This window comes from Phodopus roborovskii, unplaced genomic scaffold, assembly GCF_943737965.1.
Source record: "Phodopus roborovskii unplaced genomic scaffold, PHOROB, whole genome shotgun sequence".
NCBI lineage: Eukaryota > Metazoa > Chordata > Mammalia > Rodentia > Cricetidae > Phodopus > Phodopus roborovskii.
Window position 1 is genome coordinate 22,426,873 of NW_026125391.1, and position 22,590 is coordinate 22,449,462.

The following is a 22,590-nucleotide window of genomic DNA, read 5'->3' on the forward strand; positions in this document are numbered from 1 at the left end:
CCCCCCGTTTTTATCTCCATTACTATGCCAAAATGTCCTAACAAAAAGCAGCTTAGGGGAGAAAGTCTGATTTGGCTTCTATATCCACAGCACAGTCCATCTCAGCAGGGAATCCACAGTGGCAGAGTGGGGCATGTGCTGACCCCAAACCAGAGAATGACGCTGTGCGCTTTCAGTCTGAATGTCCCACATCACTTAAGGCTGTCAGGACGGCTCCCCAGGACAGCTCCCCAGAGACATGCTCATATGTTAGCCAGGTCTAGACTGAGAGTCTCATCCCCGGTGATTCTAGACTGTACCAAGTTGGCAAACTAACCACCTTGACATGTACCCACTACTCTCTCGTGCCTCTGCGCCTTCCTTTACATCCTTTTTTGACAAAGACTGTCCAGAGATTACTGTTTATTGTCAAGAAAACCCGTGCACAAACATCACAAGACAAAATGGGGAATCTAAATGAGTCACCCACCTTCAGCTGCTGCTCCTCCATCAAAAGGCCTGTGCATCTCTGGGTTCTGCCTTTTCTTTCAGTCACATCTATTCCGTCCATTCCCAATGAAAGCCCCACCTCTTGGACCAAAATACTCCTATTGATTGGCTAGTGGACTGGTGGTAGACTTCCTGGAACACTCTTCCTCCGCCATAGACCCTCTTGTAGTTACATGTCAAATGCCCTTTTCATCCGTTTTTCCTCCAAATGACAGGATTCAATTCCTCTCTGTGGCTGAATAAAACTATCCAGTGTGTGGGCCCCATCTTTTTCTCATTCTGCTGTTGCTCAACACGAAGGCTGGTGCTGTGTCTTAGCCGTTACGAATAGGGCAGCAAATGTGCCTGGATGTATAAGCTCACTCTGATATGTGGATGCAGAACCCTTTAGGTACACACCCGGGAGAGATCTGGCCAGATCTTACTGTATGTAGTTCCGTTTTCAGTTCTTTGAAGAACCTCCATACTGACTTCCACAGCAGCTCCACTGGTTTGCATCCCCAACCAGCGGTGTATCCCCTCTCCTCCATCCTTGATGGCAGCTCTTGTGCTTTCTTGATGAGAGCCCTTCTCACTGGGGTCAGATTGAATCTCAGTGTAGTTTAATTTACATCTTAGAGGGAGCCTTTGGAAAGAAGAGAGAGAGAGAGAGAGAGAGAACAACTAATTTACTAATCCTTAAGTTTTGCTATTGTAAAAATATCCTGACAGAAACCAGGTGGATGAGAGGCTGTGGCTTCCCCATCCTGAGTGGACATCAGGGTCACCTGTGGCTTCAACAGTAACTGGCTTGGCCCCACACTTAAGAGTTGCTCACTCCTTTGGGTGGGAGTCGGCCTGAGCACTGTTGACCTTGAGGGGGTGAGTGGGAAGGGATGCTTAGAGCAGTGGTTCTCAACCCCCCAACACTGTGACCCTTTAATGCAGTTCCTCATGTTGTGCTGGTCCCAACCATAAAATTGTTTCATTGCTACTTCATAACTGTAATTTCGCTACTGTTATTAATTGTAATGTAAATATCTGATATGTAGGATATCTGATATGTGACTCCTGTAAAAGGGTCATTTGATCTCCAAAGGGGTCATGACCCGAAAGTTGAGAACCACTGGCTTAGGTGAACAATTAGCAAGGCAACATGAACTTCTGAAGACAAATTGCTGCTCTGAGGAGGAAATGGGAGAGGCCTTGTAGGATGTCTTAATTAGGGTTTCTATTGCTGTGAAGAGACACCATGACCATAGCAACTCATCTAAAAAGAAAACATTAAATTGGGGTAGCTGGCTTACAGTTCAGAGGTCCAGTCCATTGTCACCATGTAGGAGAGTATGGCAGCATGCAGGCAGACATAGTGTTGGTTACATTTTGATCAGAAGGCAACAGGAAATGGACTGTTTGTCACACGGGGTGGGGGACACTTGAGCAAAAGAGACCTCAAAGCCTGCCCCCCAACTACACACAGTGACACACTTCCTCCAACAGAGCCACTCCTCCTAATAGTGCGGCTCTCTTTGGGGGCCATTTTCTTTCAAACCACCACAGAGAGGAAGTGTGAGACGAACGGAAGAGAAATTCTACCTTGGGTCCTCTCTGAGTACCAGGAAAGCATCCTGTGGAAGAGATTAGTGTACACTTTCTGCCAAAGAGAGGCTGAGAGCACAATAGCTGTGCTTTGTGAATGAAGAGCCGTCTATGGTTGGCTTTCCTCAGACGTGGGAGAAAATGATGTCCTCTGGGAACTGGGTTTAGAATTCATTTCTGTGCTAAGGATGTGTCCTGGGGCTGAGGCAGTTGGTAGACTGATCCCCGGCACCACACAAAACATCTCTAATTCCAGAATTCAGGAGGTGGAGGTGGGAAGATGAGAGTTCAAGATGGTTCTTGGCTACATAGCAAATTCTAGGCCACCCTGGGCTACAGGAGACATGAGAGTGAGAGGGGTATTGGGGGAGCAAGATGCCTGTATCCCTTTGGCCTCTCCAACCTCTATTAGCCTAGCTTTCCCCTCTGGTCTGGTCACCTTGATGTCCCTAAGCATGTCAACTCTGTTCCCATGTTGAGGTATCTGTCCCCGACTTGTTCTAGTAAGGTCTGTCTGCTTCTAGATGCCCCCCTGGTTTTCCTAGTCTGGATAGCGCCCTGTATCGTCACCTTGCTCAGGTCCCCTTGTGTTTTCTTTCCCCATTCTGTCCATGTCCCATCTCCACCAGGACACCAGCTTATACCTCCTTCCGCAATGCCCTGAACACATCTCACATGCTAGCTGCTTAGGATATGGTGAACTGTGTAAAATGGATTCAGGCTTCTTTCTCCTCAAGTCCTCGTAGATACAGATATGGAGCAGGTGACTGTGGCTCGGCTCTCTGGGGGCTGTGTTTGAGGACAGAAAGCCTAGAGCAGTGGTTCTCAGCCTATAGGTTGCAACCCATTTTGGGATCGAGCAACCCTTTCACAGGGGTCACCTAAGACCGCTGCAAAACAAGGATTGTTTACATTATTATTCATGACAATAGCAAAATTATAGTTAGAAAGTAGATGAAATAGTTTTATGGTTGGGGGGGGTCACTGCAATATGAGGAGCTATGTTAAAGGGTCACAGCATTAGGAAGGTTGAGAACCCCCGATGTAGGGGCTCTGCATCCTGTGGCTGTACCCAGCCCCCAAAGTTGGGGTTGTAGCCTTGCTTCAGACGCCCAGTTTATGTGCTACCAAAGATGTAACCCAGGGTTTCATGGCTGCTAGGCAAGCCCCGTACCAACTGAGCTACGTCTCCATTCCCAAAGAAAGAATTCTATGTAACACTTGACACCCTGCAAGAGCTTCCTCCTTTTGTCTCCCTCTGGAACACTCCATCAGCCTTGAGTCCTGGTGATTGATCTGTTGGAATCACCAGAGGATAGCTAGCCCCCAGCCAGGTACTGCTCTGATTCGGCTTATGTAACATTTTCTTCTCTCCTTCCAGGACCGCCTCTTCTTTGTCATGGAATATGTGAACGGTGGAGACCTCATGTTCCAGATCCAGCGGTCCCGAAAATTCGACGAGCCTCGTTCTCGGTTCTATGCTGCAGAGGTCACGTCTGCTCTCATGTTCCTCCACCAACATGGCGTGATCTACAGGTAGCCTCTTCTGACTTCCCTTTTCTAAAAAAATGAAAGCAGACTTCTCCAGACACTTGAACTACCTCTGGTCCTTGCCCAGCTGCTCTCCCAGCAACTGGCTTTAGCTTGGCTGTTTGTTCCAATTTGCATACAGAGGCCTGGGGCGGGGTGAGGGGAGTTGTTTATCACTGTGAATGTTGATATGCGAAAGGCCCAGGGAGGTTTGACCAACTGTTTGTGTGTTCTGATTTAATGCTCCAGCCTGACATTTAAAGGCTTGACTCTGTGATCTCCAGGGAACCTGTACTCCTGTCTCCCCACCCTCTTCCTCGAACATCAGGGCATTCTCTTGTCTTTTTCCTCCTGTGCCATGAACTTCCTCCACTTCCTGATCTCTTGCCCTTTCCTGAGTTTGTTTGGCTTAGCTGTCTCCAGTCAATAGACTCTGGGAAGGAGGAGTCATGGAGAGCTGGAGGGTTATGCTGCAGGGGTGGGGGGGGGGTGGGGGTGGGAACTAGACATTATCCAACAGGAAGAGACTTTTTTTTTTAATTGTCCAGTCCTTTATTTATTGCTAGTAGCTCAGTCCACTTCCAACATACACACACACACACACACACACACACACACATATTTTCCAGTAAAAGGGCAAAAACTCTTCTTGCAGGCTCTTTTGTGAGGGTCAGGAATTCAGGGAGGAGGGAGTAAATATTTAAAATTAGCAACAAAGATGCTAAAGTGTTTTTTTTTTTTTTCTTCCTTTTTTTTTTTTTTTTTTTTTTTTTTTTTTTAAGTGACTATCCATGTTTTTACTTGGTCTTTGCTTCCTCCTTTGCTAAGAATTGGGTGACAGAGGAGCTGCTTTGGCTTAGGCCACAGGCTCTCACCTCAGCATGTCTGACCCATTCTTGACTATGTATTCTCTAAAAGGTTCTGGTCAAGCTCTCCCCAGTATTCCCTTCCTTTTGCCATTCTCCAGCTTTATAAAGTGTGTGTGTGGGGGGGGGGGGGGGGGGGGGTAGACTGTCTTTAGTGTTTCTCTGCAGACCATACTCCAGAACTGTGGGTTCTCAGCCTTCCTAATGCTGCTTCCCTTTAATACAGTTCCTCATGTTGTGCTGACCCCCAACCATGAAATCGTTTCCCTGCTACTTCATAACTGTAATTTTGCTACTGTTATGAATCATAATGCAAATATCTGATATGCAGGCTCTCTGACATGCAACCCCTGTGAAAGGGTCGTTCAGGTTGAGAACCACTGCTCTAGCCTGTCCTTTGGGATCCATGTCTGCTTCATATTGCTGTCTGGCCCATACCATATTAAAGGGTTGAAGCATTAGGAAGGTTAAGAACCACTGGTTTAGACCATTGTGTGGACACTTCACTGAATTGCAATCCTTCTAAGGGCCATTTCTTCTGTCTTAAATTCTTATACTATGTGTTCTTGTACACTGTAACTGGTCATACTCATATTTACATTTATAATGTGTTCCTCAGAAAACTTACCATCTTCTCCAACGTCCTATTGCTGTGAAGTGACACCATGACCATGGCAACTCTTTCAAAGGAAAGCATTGAACTGGGGGCTGCCTTACAGTTTTGGATGCCTAGTCCATTATCATCATGGTGGGAGAGCATGGTGGCACACTTGGTATTGGGGTTGTAGCTGAGAGCTTTTACATCCTAATCTGCAGGAAGGCAGAGAAAGGGCAGGTGGGGAAGGGGGGTCACAACTAGATCTGGAATGGTAATGTGAAACCTCAAAGCGCACCTCCCCTGACAAGGACATACCTCCTAATCCTTGTATCACTTCACCAACTGGAGACTAACCCTGCAAATTTATGAACCCATAGGGCTGTTATCATTCAGACAACCACACTTGGGAACCACAACTCTAGAGAAATTCCCTTCTGCCTTCAGGATAATGACCGTACCCCAGCTTCGCACAACTGTCCCTCCCTTCCAGCCTGTCATGATGTTAGGCTTCTCCTAAACAAGATAGTATCTCTCTAAGTCAGGGTTTGGCAGATCCCTCTGCTGACCTTATCCCTGTCTCTCAGAGCTACACCCAAGAGAGTGCTTGCATGGGGTGGCATAGGACAGCACCCTTCTCATAAAGGTATTCAATGTGTGCTTGCTGTTCTGGAATGTTCTGTTCTAGAACTTTGCAGTCTGGAACTTGCTGCTTCCTAAGGCTGTTTTTCCCGAAAGCCTCTGTTTGAAGCATTCCTGACATGCACTTTTTTTTCTTTCTTTTTTCTTTTCTTCCTTCCTTCCTTTCTTTTTTTCCTTTCTTTCATTCTTTCTTCCTTCCTTTCTTTCTTTCTTTCATTCCTTTCTATGTCTTATAGTATACTCAGGAGGACCAGGTGATCCCTGTGTCCCATGGTGCCTTCATTCCAAGCTGCCAACAGAAGGGCTGTCAGGGGTTTGAGTCTGGGGTTAACACAGAGAGGCTGTGAGTGTGTGTCCTTGTCTTCTTTTCTCCTGCATGTTCTGATGTGGGATAGTCATTACATAGTTGGTGATATAATGGTATGTGGCAGATAGGCAAGGCCAAGTTGTGTGGACTTCACTGTTAATGTTAACATTGGGCTTTCCATCTTTCCCACTGAACTTTGTATGTACACTGATTAATAGCAAATTGGCCAGTATTCAATAAGTCAGAGAAGGGGTCACTTCTCTAGCCAGTGGCGTATACTTAAAAGAAAGCCAAGCTGCCTTTTCCTCTAGTCTCTCTGAGACTCAGGCTCTCTACCCCAGGGGACACAGGACACTGTCACTGTGTCCCTGGCTGGCTATTTTATGCCACTGCTCAGTAGCCCAGGCGAAGAATGCATTCCAGCACTGTTTCTACTTGTCCTTACTATGGCTGTTAAACATCTTTCCCCCGCTGAGCTGGAAGACAGCTCAGAGGCTAAAATATTTGCTGTGCAATTGTGAGAACTGAGTTCAGACTCTCAGAATCCCACGTAAATGACATGTTGGTACAGTGGCCCACTTACAATTCTAGTCTCAAAAAAAAAAAAAAAAAGACAGAGGTGGGATCCCCAGGGGAAGCCATATTGCTGCATTATGAGTTTGATTGGGACAGCCTGCTTCAATGGAGTGTGATTACTGACCTCAAACGTAGGCACATGGACACACACATGTGCCCATACACATGCAAAAGCATGCATGAGTGCATGCATGTGTGGGTGTGTGCGCGCGCGCACACACACCCACCCACACACACACACACACACTAAAAGTGAAAGAAAAACTTCTTCCAAGCCCCTTACACATACCATGAGAACTGATTTTGAGGGGTGAGCCAGCCTCTGTCAGTTGACCTGGGGAGCATGCTCCTCCTCTGCATCATGCTCAACGTATGGCAGTGTCCCCTGACTATCAGGGATGATAACTCTCTCTGTGAGGTATGAGAGAAAAGGGAGCTTGTGATCTGCCTGGAAGGATGGGAAGGGGCAGACAGAAGCCAAGGGCAGTAAAAAAAAAATGCACAATGCAAATCTTTGCCCATTGGTCATCAGGCTTTATGCCTTACTTTTAGAATATAGCCTACAGTTGTATCTATCCCATAAGGCACTGGGGATTTCATGAATATAGGGCTGAATGTAAATCTGATCTTAAACTTCCAACTAGTTCTCATTATGAGATAATGAACATTGAATCTTTTATCTAGCACAGGCTTTTTAGAATCACATTAGAAGTGAATAATGGAGTCCCTGTTAGCCCTTGCTTCCCATAAAGGTCAACTTTGAAGATGATGAATGTGTTAATCACAGAACAAATAAAAATGTAAACAGTACAGGAATACATGACATCACTCTCCCCATCATGAACCTCATGGCTACCCGAAGGTCAATGAGTACTACTGTTTTCAGGAGATCCTTTGGGCAGTATGGGGCAAGTAAGGAACCTCTTGGTGATTGGTTTCCATTTGAGGAGCTTAGAGAATACCAGCCCCAATTCCTTTGTGAGGCACTTGGGGTGACGAGATGAGTCAGATGAGTCAAGGTCATGAAATCAAGGACATGCAGCAGCTACTTCATTTACCTAAAGTGTCATGAAGGATTAACATTTGACATTCTGAGCACTAAAATTTGGTCTTTGGCATGCAGGAAGGAAAGTTGTAAGCATTCCTGTTTCTTAAATTCTCCAGGACTCTATGTCCTTAAGGACATTTTAGCATTGCTCCCAAACCCATCTTCCCTGATGTTTTTGAAGCTGTGCCTCCCTGGAAAATGCATGCTAGATTGTGATATAAAAAAGGGGCTAGCCTTCTCTCCTAGTCAGGGTTCCCTAAAGGAACAGAACTGATAGTGAGTATACATGATTTATTGGAATGGCTTGCCCACTGTGGTCCAGCTAGTCTAATAGTGACTTTTCCCCTACAGAAAGCCCTAGGACCCAGAGGTTGTTCAGTCCATGAGGCTAGATGTCTCAGCTTGTCTTCAGTATATATTGGAATCATGAAGAAGTAGGCTCTAAAGCCAGCGAAGGAATGAACTTGCCAGTGAGAGTGAGGACAAGCAGGCAAAAAGCAAGAGCTTCCTTCTCCCATGTCCTTTATGTGGACTGCCACCAGAAGGTGTGGCCCAGATTTAGGGTGGACCTTCCCACCTCACAGGAACTGATCAAGAAAAATCCCTCACAGGTGCACCCAGCTGCTTGGATTTTAGTTAATTCCAGATGTGGTAGTCAATTTGACATCCATGAATAGCTATCACACAGTGCCTTGGTTCCTAGAATTACTGTCCACCATTGATACAGTTGAGCATCTCCCTACTCAGAGGTCTCTAGGTAAAACTGCCTTAATAATTAGAAGGTCTGATCTCCATTGACCCTCATCTTATTTCAGTGTATTATCTGTTTATTTACAGTCTAACACAAAACAGCAGAGGAGGCATGGTGGGCCACCAGTTCCCCAGACTCGCCAGGTTTATGGAACCCTCTTGTGTCACCAACAAATATTGTTTTCAGCTGTCAGCTTTCCTCAGCTTCTATTTCTAACACTTTCTAGTGATATTCCAATATAAAAGATCAAAGAGTTGAGTTTTTAATGAGTCCCACGCACCACGGCAGGAGTTGTAAGTGATATTAAATCAAGGGCCTAGGAGATCATATGACCCCACGCCTTTGTTTTATAGATATGGAACCTGGAATCCAAACTTGGGCAGTAACTCACCAGGTTTATACAGTAAGATAGTGTAAAGTGTAAATGTTATTTTAATCAGATGTAAATACAGATAAGGCAGCAGGCAGCTCGGTAAAGTGTTTAGACAAATACAGTTTCTGCCCTCCTTCTCTTCCAAAAATGCTTCTGTTGTCAATATCCTTCGCTTTTCCTGCAGTCCTCTGTATTTCTGGATGGGATTACTTTATTGTCCCTTTTCTGTATTTTAGGTATTTTCTATTGACTGGACACTATGTAATATGACTGTGGTCCTCCTTGTTGACTCCCACCTGGTCCCACCACCCTATCGCATAAACTGTTCCCAACTCTGCCTGCTCTCGCTGTAGTCTACCATATCTTAAGTGACTGTGCAATGCATACCTCATCAGGACTGTTGAAATGTCTTGGGGGGACTGAGTCATGAGGTATACTGTAATTACTTTTCCTCTGTTGCATGTTATTTGCATTTGCTTTCCCTGGAGTTAATAATTATGTCTGTGTGCTCTATGAGCTCATTATTGATTCACCCACAAACTCTCCAGAAATGCCCACATTATCCCTTAAGATGTTCACTTGCAGAGGTGCCCTACCTCTTTCATATTCTTGGGTGACTTTCTCTCGTTACCATCTAAACTAGTCCAGCTTGAAGAGAGGCCCACTGTGCCAACCCTCTTCTCTGTTATCTGATCCATCTTCTTCTGGCTTCTCTTTCTTGTATCCCATGTCCTTCTCTCTCTTTTTAAAGATATTCTATGTTTATTCTCTGAAAATATCATACATGTATACAATATAGAGTCCCACAAATTAGTGGAGCAGCAAACTGAGTAGTTTTCTAATACCATACTATTTTAGTTTCTTTTCCAATTCTGTGAAAAAGCACTCTGACCAAATAGTAGCTTAGGGGAGGAAATTTATTTTACATTATATTCCAATTCACCATCCATCATTAAGTGATGTCAAGGCAGGAACTCAAGTCAGGAACCATGGAGAAATGACACTTACTGGTATACTCTCTGGCTTTCTCAGTGCCAGGACCATCTGCCTAGGGGCAGTACTACCCACAGTGGGATGGGCCCACCCACATCAATTAGTTATCAAAATAATTCCCTACAGACTTGTTCAGGGGCCAATCTGATCTATGGAATCCCTTGAGGCTTCTCCTGTTAGATGACTATTCACTTTGTCAGACTGCCAATCAAGAGGAGTCATAGGGGAAGTGTCAAGACCTCCCTCTTATACCTGAAACCATCCTGTCTTTACCTTGGAATAATGAAGGCTGAAACTAGTTTTCCTTCAGAATTGAAGACACTTTCCTGTTATTGCCTAATTCAGGGTTGCCTCTGGTGTCGTCTTGACTCTCAATCCTCATTTGAACTTATTTTTCTCCCCAGAGATATAGTTAAAGTCTCTGTTTCCCCAGGATTTCAGAATCACTCAGTGATGTGGTACAGGTCTGTTTTAATCTGTTGTGCAAGCCACTAATAGATCTTTTCACTTTGGAAGCTGCAGTGTTGTTTCTGAAGGGTTCCTTCCCTTCTGTTACCTGTCTCTAAAATTACCTTTTGGTTACGGGACTAGTAAGTTGGGTTCACTATAGACTAATTGGATGACTGCTCAGTCTTGAAAATCCTATGGATATTTTTAGACACCCCCTCCCCCTTAGAGTGATTATATTGCCTTGAGAAGACTCTTGTCCCTATAGGAAAGTGTGAATATACACTGTATACTCTATTATGGCTGCTGGAATACCCTTTGGAACTGAGTGATGCAACTAGCTCCATTGGAGCGAAGTGAAGGAAGAGGACTGGAGGACCATCCTCACATCTCTGTTTCATCCTCCCATCTTCATTGTTTGGTACCCACCCTCCAAATCTGGCAGCACACTGATTCCTTTCTCCAGGAAATAAGGCACGGAATGCAGGTGGAGGGATGATGCCAGGCGTGGCTGGCCATCTGGGTTATAACTACACCTCAACTCGCTCTCAGTTCTCCCTCTCCATCTCTCTGGAAACAACTTAGTGTTTATTGCTGAGCTCAGAAGGAAGGATGAAATTTCTCAGGATAAATTTAATTTTTCTTGATTTTCCTCATTGCTGGCTCAGGACTCAGCATTTACTAATTAATTAGTTTATTTATTTATTTATTTTTGCTCGGATAAATCAATTCTCACACTTCTCTGTGTTTCACACTTCCAAAAATTGTTATTGCTTATTATTATTATTTTCCCCATCTTTGTGAACTGTTTTGGGAAAGAGAGAAAAACAGTAATAGGTGTCCTACCTACCCACTTTATCCAGAGGTCAGTAACTACAACAACAGTAATGGCCACAGCACCGCCGCAGACTGCCTAGGGTTGCTATAGTTACGGTCCACAATATTTGTGGTGTTTCCTAAGAAAGCTCTCTCGCCATCCTCACTGCCACTGTCAGGTCACCCTGTCCCTGCCACTGCCTGTCTCCGTTTCACATGGGAAGCAGAGTTCTATTTTAGAGACGACACTGAGTTTGAGGTCAAAGAGCTGGAGCTAAAGGCTGGGTCAGCCCCATCTTTGTTGTGTCTTCTCAGCCAGAATCATCAGACTGCTACAGATGGTTCCTTTTTTTTCCCACCACACCATGGGAATCATAGCATAAACCAGTTTGGACTGTTTTGAAAATTACATGAGAAAACATCTGCACAAGTACTGTGTATAGTCCCGGGCACCTGGAAGAGTCTGTAAATATTCGTTGGATAGATGGGCAATATTGGGTTTTGGAGTCAGAGTGTCTGGTACAACCCCTGTCCAATCCAAATTCATACACTGAAGCTTTAAAATCCATCATGACAGAGTATGACTCTATTTGAAAATAGTGTCTTAAAAAATATGCAATTACAGTTAAGTAAGGATGGGTTCCAATGCAAAAAAAAACTGTGATCTGTAGAAGAAATGGAACTTAAGACCTAGGAAAGTCCAGAGGAAGGACCATGAGGAGCCATTTGGAGAATATGATATTCCACACACCAAGAAGAACATCCTCAGAAGAAATCAACCTGCCACCATCTTCACGTGGGTCATCTAATTGTCACAACTGAGAGAAATCGAGTCCTGTCCTTTAAGTTATCCAGTTTGTGGCAGCTCTCACAAATTAATACAAAGGAGCTGGGGTCAAGCACCTAAATAGCTGTTCACGCATCACCTCATCTCTCTGAGCCACAGCCTCATATGTCAAATGTGTTAATAGTAAAATAAGGAGAGCAAGATGGCAAGACCTGTGGGATTGGCATGGGTCGTTTTATAAGGTAGTGGACAGAATCATGCCTGTAGAGGTGGTTAGGGAACTTGGCCAATGAACCATCTGTGATGAAGGCAATATTACAAGCCCCTGTTTGGGTGAATGAGCTGGTAGGTATATGAGCTCTGTCATGCAAGTAAAGGGCCTATCTGAGCAAAGCCTCGAACTCAGCACCAGACAGTATTCCAGAGAAAGGAGCCTGCATTTTATTAAAATCCATTCCTGTTAGAACAGTGTTTCTCAACTGATGTCCCCACCCTTTAATACAGTTCCTCATGTTGTGCTGACCCCAAACCATACAATTATTTCATTGCTACTTCATAACTGTAATTCTGTTACTGTTGTGAATCACAATGTAAATATCTGATATGCAGGATATATGATATGTGACCCCCCCATGAAAGGGTTGTTTGACACCAAAGGGGTTGTGACCTACAGGTTGAGAACCACTGTGTAAGAGCCACAAGACAGGAAAAGTATAGTCATTACTTAGTGTGTACAGTGGCATGCTTCCAGGATCACTGCAGATACTAGAGAAACTCAAGCATTCTATGCAAAATGGAGTCTATTGGCAAATAACTTACATGTTTATTCTGTAAACCATGTCATCTCTCGGTTCCATACTACCTAAAACACTGCAAGGGCTATGTAAATAGTTGTTATATTGTAATGTTTAGCAAGAATAAAAATGTATGTTTGGAATAGATGCAGTTTATAAAACCTACATATTAGGTCCAAGAGCTAACACTAATGCACAAACTGACTTAGTGGAGACCATTCTGTATGGAGAGATACCTTGCTCAGCTTAGACACAGGGATGTGTGGGGGGGGGGTGGAGAAGTGCCTTGATCCTGCCTCAAAGAGATGATGGGACAGATTTAGTAGACTTCCTAAGGGAGGCCTTATGGTCTCCAAGGAGAAGTTGGGAGGTGGAGGTGTGGAGGGAGCAGAAAGAGAGGAAAGAAAGGGAGCTGGGATTGGAATGTAAAAAATAAATTAATAAAAACTTAAAGAATATTAGACTAGCAATAGATCAGGGACAGAGAGAAAAATTTAGAAGTTACAAATCAAAAATTGTTAGTAAACAAAATTAATAAAAAAAAAAAACCTATTTTGCCTGTGAGGTTGAGCATTTCCACAGATGCAGGACTCATGGATGTGTTTGGAAGGTAGCTGTGCTAATTCCTGCCCTGACTGTAGGCAGAGAGTGGGAACAGCCATAAAAATGCCTGCTAACAGGGAGACCTCAGGGTTTGCCATTGGCGTCTCCATTTTCTGTTGGGCTCTCTTTGACACTGCACACCCATCCCTGAACCCCTCAGCAATGTGAACTTTAGTCATGAGGTGAGATTCTGCAATCCCTCCCCACCCCCTCTGCCACCATGCTGACAACGGAAAATGAATACATCCCCTAATAAAGGCATGCTAAGTATTCTCCCATAGTCTTGAGAGAGTGCTATGCTTTTATGGGTTCAGATTTATTTGGGGGTGAGGCCATCTTTTGCCCTGTTAGTAATAGCATGTGTCAAAGTCACTGTGACATAATGAGAAGTTGGGGGGGCAGGAGAGAGAGCACAGACAGGGTTGGTTGGAACCAAAGGCCGTATTTACATTCCTCCGAGGAAGGCAGGACACTGCTAACCAGATCAGGAGTGGGATTCTGAATTTCATTGACATCAGAGATGGAGAACAAACAGGAAGTGTAGAGCCAGCAGGAAATTCCTGATCAAATTTGTCAGTATTTGAGCTAGTAGTGTGTGTTCAGAAACAAAATGGTCAGGGCCTCCTACATTTATACATGACCCAGTATGGAGAGCACAGGGTCAGGGTTACAAACACGACTCACACTATCCACTCTGTATCTTTAGCCTTTGGTTCCTCCATCTGTGAAATCAAGGTGTTAAATCTCCCCGACATGGATACCACAAGGATCACACCAGGAAATACACGTGAACAGTTACAGTCCTGTCTGGCATGGAACATGCACTCATTGAGTGTACGGTTGGTAGAATTCACATTGTCCTCTGAAGTGTCACCGTTGATATGGTCTCCCAGTTGGCAGACTAACAAAAACATCTCATCTGGTTAAGTCTTCCAAACAAAGATGTCTTTGAAGCTCTGAGGCTTTGGCCTTGACCTATGAAGGGGAATTGGGTAGCTGCATGTTTCTTTAAGAGCACACAGAGTTCTATGGAAGCAGAAAGCTTGAAACGAGCTAGTGTCATTGCAGTGGACTCGAGCAGAGACTAGATTCTCTAAGCTTGAGTCATACCATTCTGTTTCTTTAAGGCCCTTCCTTGGCTAATGATTGAGCCACTGAAAATGGGAATTGTCTTAGCGAACAATCGGCAGCTTTGCCATGGTAGGCAAAGTCTTGTGTGAAAGTCTGAGGTGGCTCAGTGGCGCTCCCCATCCCATTGGCTGTGTTTGTTTTGAGGTGACTTGGGTCACAGAAGGGGTAGAGAAGGGAACAGAAGGGGTACCACATTGAATAGAGACCATAGGTGCTGTACTGGTTGCCCCTGCTTCTTGCTATGGTTACACACTGTTGTTTTTGCCCCCGTGACCCTTGCCCTGAGTCTTTACTACTTTCCCTGCCCAGTTGCTCTTTATAAGTCAAGAAACTGGGGCACTTGGTTGCTGAGAAGCATGTAAGGACTGTGTTATCTCAAGATAACGTCTGGAGGTTCTAGGGCCTCTCACACAATAGCAGCCACAACCCCAGGGCTCTTGTTAGCTTCATCATTGAGAAGTTTAGCTGCTGGGACTTGCACACAAGTCTCTTTCTGTCATAAGGTGATCCCCGTCTGTCTTCCTAGCTGCTTCTCCCAATAATCTTCTGTCCGAGTCACCTCTGGAGTATGTTTTTTTGTTTGGTTGGTTTTGTTTGTTTGTTTTTGTTTTGTTTTTCTTATCAATGACACATCCAGGCATAACATGCACTTAGTCCATCCCAGGTGACAACAGTCTCCACACAGCCTGCTTCCTCTGAGGTTTGTTTAAGAATATCAGAACTTTTTCCTAGCCTAGAGTGGGCTTTGTTCGCTTAGCGAGCTCCTTCTCATTCTTTGAATGGTAGCTCATTTTCCTTGTCCTTTGCCTGCAAACTGATCGTTTCGTCCTCCCTTGACTCTGTCTCTGCTACAGAGTGTTAAAGCAATTATCTCATTGAATTTCGTCTATTTCTTGGTTGGATGATGGATGCTTTCGCCTAATGAACCACAATCTTTTAATGCATATATTTAGTTTACAAAAATAAAACAAAGCAAAGAGGCCTACCCCCAATGAGGTTGGAGTTTGGGGGAGAGGAGTTCGCTAAACATATTTGGCCACAGGATAACATTGTTCATGGCTTCTTGCTGGACCAGCCTTTCCCAGACTTTGTTTAGAGTGCACAGCCCTGTGCCACATGTCCTTCTGTCCCTCCCTTACTGTGTCTAATTGATAAATTGCTACTGGGCAAAGAACACCAGGGTAGAGCCCAGACCAGAAACTAGTAAAGCTCTGTCTCAGCTGAGCCGCCTTGAGCAAATTATTTTCCTTCGAAGGGCCTCAGTTTCCCTACCCATACGACATGATGGCCAGAGAGGATGAGCTAGTTTTGTGATCCAAAGACTGAGAATGCCTTGACTGTAACCCAAAGGCAGATTACAAAGTTGTCTTCACTATCTCTACAAGGTCCTGGAAAGTATTGGTGTCCAAGGTAACTCTTGAGAGGCTTCAGAGACCATGGCCCATGATTACCATGGTTCCTTAGAACATGTTACTTCATTGGCAGGAGATACCAGTGATGCCCCCCTCACACACACACACACATCCAATCTGACCACAATGGTCCCTTATTAACAACATGAATAGTTTTTCAAGGCTCCCATGTAGCCAATTTAAGTTTACTTCTTTGGTGAGCACACTACCTTGAGGAGCTACAATTGGTATGTGTGCAAGGACATCTAGCTAAGGGCAGAGATGCATGCTGGTGAAGTCTCACACACATCTCCTTCTTGGAAGCAGGGATGACATTTGTTCTCTTTCTGCAAATATGCTCATCTGCCATCTCTTGAAGGAGAAGGCTGTTGAGAAGCCACCAAGTAAATGCCTGTGTTGTCCGGACAGCAGGTTAACAATGGTTGTTAAGGTCCTTTGGTATGCTAGGTGCACTTCAGGATGCTCTGGTAAGGACAGGAGACATTCAGTCTCTGCCCTCTTGGCCCCGGGGTGGGGACAACAGACAATGAAGCAAGCCATAACAATAAAAACTGATAAGTGTTATGATAGGGAAAATATATGGCACTGTCAGAGAACCACAGTGAGGTCCCTGGGCTGGCCTAGAGAAAGTGGGGGAAGGCTGTGAGGGAAGAAGTAGCCTCTACCAGAGAGGCCTGAAGGGGTAAGGCAGGAGGTCACCAGAGGAAAGAAAGGGTGTGGAGGGGGTGGAAAGGGTAGAGGGCAAGGTGAGCAAAGGGTTCATGAGAAGACCCCCCCAGACAGTCCCATGGTTCAGAAGAACTAATATGTACTGGAACTCGGAGCACAAAAGGCAGCTTAGTCGGCAGTGAGACCTCGAAGCAAGCGGAGGGGCTTTGGAATAAATGATAAAGCATGATCTTGGGATGTATTGGATGTGGGAACTAGGAGACACATATGAGATGGAAGACAATTAGAGAGGTAGCTACTGCCCTTTACTTACTATATATATATATATATATATATATATATATATATATATATATATATATATGAACAAATTGAAACTCAGACTTGTCCAAGGCCACTCTGTCTCTTAGTGACAAAGGCAGAACTTTGAGTCAGGACTCCTGGGTTCTGATGATGTGAACTGATAAACTAGCTCCCAGGGCAACGAAACAAACCAGATTTGCAGCATTTTCTTATTTCTGTGGTGTAAATATTCTCCCTGGGGCCAGTTTCCAGCTACCAGTATTTAACAACCAGCTCACCAAATTCCTGAAAATTTTGTAATATGCTCCAGTGAACTGGTATATGCTCCCACAGGACCCTGTGAGGAAGTTTTGGTCCTGTGACCTGTGTCCCCCCCACCCCCAGCCGAGGTCAGCCATTATAGAGTAATTATGTCTTAACAGTCAGTAGATGCTGTAGATTAAGTCCTGTGATCTGCCAGAGAGCCATCATTTGTCATTTTCTGTATGCTACTTGAGTACATTTTCCACTGGACAATAGGCAGAAATGTCCCCAGAAGACAGGCAGTGAGTGCTGACCTATGGTGTCACCTTATAGCCCTGAACTTCATTTTCAAGGTCATGGGTATTCAGTACATTTAGAACAGCATTCATTTTTAAGAGCAACTGATGTTTTATTACTTTTCTTTTAACTTTTTTATTTTGACTGAAGAGATGGTTTCATCAGTAGCCTGATGGATTTGCAAGCACAAGGACCTAAGGATGCCGAGAGACCCTGACCCCTTCCTTATCTCTCCCTCTCTGCTTCCTGACCGCCATGAACTAAGTGGTGTCTGCCACATGATCTTCTATTTCACCTGAGGTTCAAAGTAGCACATACAGCCAGCACTGAGCCCAAATCATTCCTCCTCTGAAATTGCTTTTCATGGGTGTTTGTCAAGGCAACAAAAACCATCTAAAACCACATCCAAAGTAGTATGGTATCTTGTCATAACCAATAGACCAATATTTTCAAATTCCCCACATTTACCTAATATCCCTTTTTGTTTGCTCTCCCCCAGGATCCCATCCAGAATAGCACATTACATGACACTCAGAGGGCACAGGTTCTTAGGCTACTCTTAACTGTGAAAGTTTTTCAGAATTCCTTTATTGTGATGATCTGGACAATATCAGGGATGCTAGTCAGTGTTTTGCTCACTGGCTGTCCACTGGAACCTGTCTGGTGGGTTTCTCATAGATAGACTGTGATTGTGGCTTTTGGGGAGCACTACCCTAGAGTAGAGACCACCTTCATCACATCTTAGCATCCCTGAGTTCCTGTGACCACTGGATGTTCCCTTGTGAAGCTATTGTTTTCTTCCTTTCACTCTATTTTTTGGAAGAAGGTTTGTCTACCAAGTTCAAGCTTAAAAGACTAAGGGCTTGTATTGAGTACAAAGTAGTTACCTACATTACTTAGAATTCTCTTACATGAAGATACAGTATTTTGTTCACTAATTTATATCCTTATATCCATATGAATCCAGTACTACTGTTTTTTTTTGTTTGTTTGTTTGTTTTTGTTTTGTTTTTTGTTTTTTTGTTTTTTGTTTTTTGTTTTTTTTTTTTTTTTTTTTTTTTTTTTTTTTTTGCTTTTCAAGATTTCGTTTGGAACTGCTTCCATGAACTTCTATGTTGCTTGCATGGATGCACATGAATGCATATGCATGCACACACACACACACACACACACACATGTCATTGTGGATGGACTCTTTGTTTCAAGCACTTTCTTATTTTCTAGCACTACAATATGCTTCAGCCTTCTCATGCATATTTTGTGCACCAATGACAGAATCAGCTATTATTTTCCCAGGGATCCTTGGGTTATTAGATACCTGTATGCTTTTAGCCATGTGGTTTTATTTGTTTCAGGTCCTCTCAGCTGACAAAGCAAGGAATTACATGCTTACCAACACATAGATATAGATATAAAATGTCTGTCTGTGTTTAGCCAAATATAAGTTTATACAAATATCTCCAGTTCTAATCTGATACCCATGGGTCATTCTATCTAGCTCCCCTTATCTGGCAACTCCTACTCTGATAGTTAAAAAAATAAAACTGAAAAGCTTGCAGACTACTGAGGCTTGAATGGACCATAAATACTGCATTCTGTACTCCAAAGGCTCGGGGATCACTGCAGAAGAGGGATGGGGTGGAGTCAGAGGCTGCGGGTCATACAATTAAACATTAGCAAGGCAGCTGCACATATAACTCACAGTGGTTCTAACAGCACAATCCAGACCAAATCCTACTGTGAAGAGGGAAGTTGGCCAAGGTGTTACTGGCAATTTTTATCTTCTAGGAAAGGATTGATCAGTTTCCTCTAAAAGTATAGTCCTTGTTAGGAGGACTATGTTCCAGTGGCAGGCCACACTGCCAAGACTATCTGGGCAACACAAATTGGCATTGTAGTGACAACATGGGGGCTGAAGGGGAAGCATTCAGTATTAGATGGGAAGGGAAGGGGTAGGTCTGGCAAGAATTAGAGGCGGGAAGGTAAAAGTGATTTAAAAGCACACAACATGCTCAGAGGGAAAATACTTAAAGCTGGGAAAAAAGAATAAAACTGGCTCCCACCATCTGCTGTCCATTTACTTGTTCATTCCTGGTATTTATCTACATGTGTTACTTTGAGCACTGAAGGAGAAAAGTTGTAATTTTGCTCAGTTTCTTAAGTGTCTCTGCCCACCATTGGAAGAGAAGGAATTGGCAGCAGGAGTTGGTGCCAGTGGCTGTTCACATGGTGGCAGACAAGATATGGAGCCTGGGACTAGAGCCAGGACCAGGATAACCTTCTGACACCCCCTTCTAATTACCTACTTCAGCCAGCCAGTCCTCATCTCTTAAAGACTCCATAACCTTCAGAATAGCAGCACGGACTGAAGGCCACCACTCTAAACATGCGCCCATTAGGGTCGTTCCAGATTCAAACCATAGCACATACAGTGATACCAGAACTGATAACCCAAATGGATGTGGGAAACAGCTTTTTATCCTTGCACACTAAATTGGTGCTGCTATGTCACAATATCCCATAGTAGGTGGCTTGAACAACAGCTATTAATATTTTCTAAGATCAAGACACTGACAAGGTTGGTTTTCTATGGGGGCTAAAAGTGCAAGATAACCAACACACTCTTCCCACCCCACCCTCACCCCCAAGCTTATTCCTGTGGTTGTCATCCCTGTACACAAATATTTAGGATCTTGGTCCTAGTGTCCTGTTTTAGAAGGAAAACTTTCATATTAAAAGTCTACTCAGTGGCTATATTTTAATTAATGAAGTGATTTCTTTAAAGTCGTCATCTTCAGATACAGTCATAGTCTGATACACTAGGTTAGGGATTCCATGGATGATGTTTAGGGATATAATTCAGCCAATAACAAGTACAGAGCTTATGTACACTTTGTTTTTATATTGTTTTATAGATTCTATTTATTTCCTGTACTTAGTTAATACCCTCCCTGCCTTCTGCCCTTTGATGAATTTACAATACAGATTATTTTGTCACACTTTGCATTCCATCCTAGGGTTCTGCCATCTTCCTCAAAAATTTTAAATTTGTGAGCATTGAGGCTCAGTATTGGTACTATGAAATTCTGTGTCTTTTGCCTTTGAATATAAGCTTTAAGAATAATCTTAGATATCAGAATACATCTGTTGATATCTTTAATTTGATTTATGATATTTCTCTGTTCAAATTGTATTGAGTCTGTAGCCTGAATTGGAAAGAATTGACCCCATAATGCGGTGCTTTACAACCGTGAGTTTAGAACACCTGTTCACATAGGTAGCCTCTGATTTCCTTCATCAGAAGCCTGTAGGTTAGGTTTCATACAGAAGCTATTCATAAATTTGGTAGGTCGGCGGTCAGTATTTAATTGATATGTGCTATTAAAATGGCATTTCTTACATGGGCACATACAAGAAATCAGTTGACTTTTATATGTTAACCTTCAATTGGTTTATCGATTCCAGGATGTTTTGATCAATTCTTTCAGATTTTCTGTGTAGATAACTCTAAAATCCATGAGCTCTATGGACTCCTTCCCAATCTGTAGTTTTAATCTCATTTCCAATTTTATCACAGTGACAAGGATTTTTAGTACAACGTTGGACACTAATACTGGGGAAAGAAAACCTCATGATTTTAGTGGAAAAATAGCCTAGCCCCTCCCACTAAGATATCTGGGGAGTTTTTTTGTTTGTTTGTTTGTTTGTTTGTTTTGTTGTTGTTTAGTTGTCCTCTGTCACGTTCAGGATATTCTTTTCCATTTCTAGTTTGCTGAGAGTTGTTTGTTTGTTTTTAAAGCATGAATAGGTATTCAATTTAGTTAGATGCTTTTACTTATCAGTTGATAGATAGTATTTTTCCTCTTTAGGTGGCCAGTATGTACAGTGGTACTTGATTTCTGGAGGTTGAACCAGCCTTGCATGCATAAATTAAATCCTTCTTGGTTGTGATATTTGTTCCTTCTTGTACATTGCCATATTTGTTAACTGTAGTTTTATTTTTAGCAATGTCTTTGTCTGGTTCTAAATTAGGATCACTCTGGCATCCTAGTATGAGTTAGGAAGGTTATGGATTATTGATGTAGCTGAGCGTAGTAGTATTTGCATCAAAGGGCTGAGAATGGAGAGTTGCCATGGATTCAAAAGAAGCCTGGGATACTGAATGATTATCAGGCCAGCTAGCACTATATTGCAAGATTTTGTCTCACAAAAACAAAACAAATAAATAAAAATAAAAAATTTAAACAAATGGCAGCCCAATCACATTGTGTTTTTCCCTATATAAGATTTAGTAGTTTATTCCTTTGAAGAAACTAGTTCATTTCATTAATTACCAAATTCGTGAACATAGAATTATTAGTGTTCATTTATTTTAGTGTTAATATATTCAGTAGTAGTGACAACCTTGAATTTTCTTTCTTTTCCTAAAAATCAAGTGTGGATTATGTTTTAAGAAGAAATTAAGTATAATAAAGTACAAAACTCACCCGAGAAAATAAGCTCAATAATCAAAGCAAATACTGATATCTGTTATTTACCCTCAGATACCCACACACACTTCTCGGGGAGGCTTGGAGTAGTCACCAGGGTGCTTGCCCTTCATTGCTCACCCCACCAAGAACAGACAGCCTTCCACAAGCCTTCTGGGATGTCTCCTGCGGTTCTGCAGTAAGGGTGGGTGTGTGGGGCCACCTTCACCTGACTCTCAGGGGTCAGCTGCCCCCTTCTCAGCCTGTGTGCTGGGCAGGTCCTTTACCGCTTGTCATCCATCAGCCCTTCTCAAACGTGTCTTGCACGACTTTAGCTTTCTTCAGCATTTTCAGGAGCCTTGTGTCATTAAAACGTCCCTCGGTTGATAGCAGAGTGCTGCACCCATTTCCCTTTCTCATTCATCTTTTTCCTTCTCTTTTTGACCTTCTGCTATGACCAAACTTGTATTTTTAACAAAATTCCTTGTCCCTTCATTTCTGCTTTCTCTTTTTCTTTCTTTCTTTCTATTTATTTTTATTTTATTTTATTTTGTCCCCAAAGTTTCTGCCTCTGATTTTCTTTCATTTTATATTCAAATGGAGCCGTGTCCATAAGGATGTAAATAGGCACAAATTCTGGAAGCTGCTCTTCCCTTAGTTTTGACATCCTGGGCATCCTCAGCAGGGCAAAACCGCCAGAAAGCCTGGCAAAGACAGGCTCCCTTGGCTTGGAGATGAGTCTGCACGTGTGCCTTATGTAAGCCTGGGCGTAGCATGTGAGGGCTTTCATGCCCTCTCAAACTGTGTTCTGTCAGCCATGGCCATGGCCAGACATTTCGGCAGAGGTCTGTTTCCTGGGATTGCTCATCTC

The 22,590-nt window shown here is 43.4% G+C and overlaps 1 protein-coding gene across 2 annotated transcripts in view; it reads left to right on the forward strand.

Moving 5' to 3' along the window:
• Prkce (protein kinase C epsilon) overlaps positions 1-22,590 on the forward strand; it is a 496,185-nt gene that overhangs the window by 394,967 nt on the left and 78,628 nt on the right. For both annotated transcript variants that reach the window (XM_051175213.1, XM_051175214.1), the window contains exon 11: positions 3,449-3,603. In XM_051175213.1, coding sequence (XP_051031170.1) covers positions 3,449-3,603 — 155 coding nt within the window. The remainder of the gene's footprint in view (positions 1-3,448; positions 3,604-22,590) is intronic.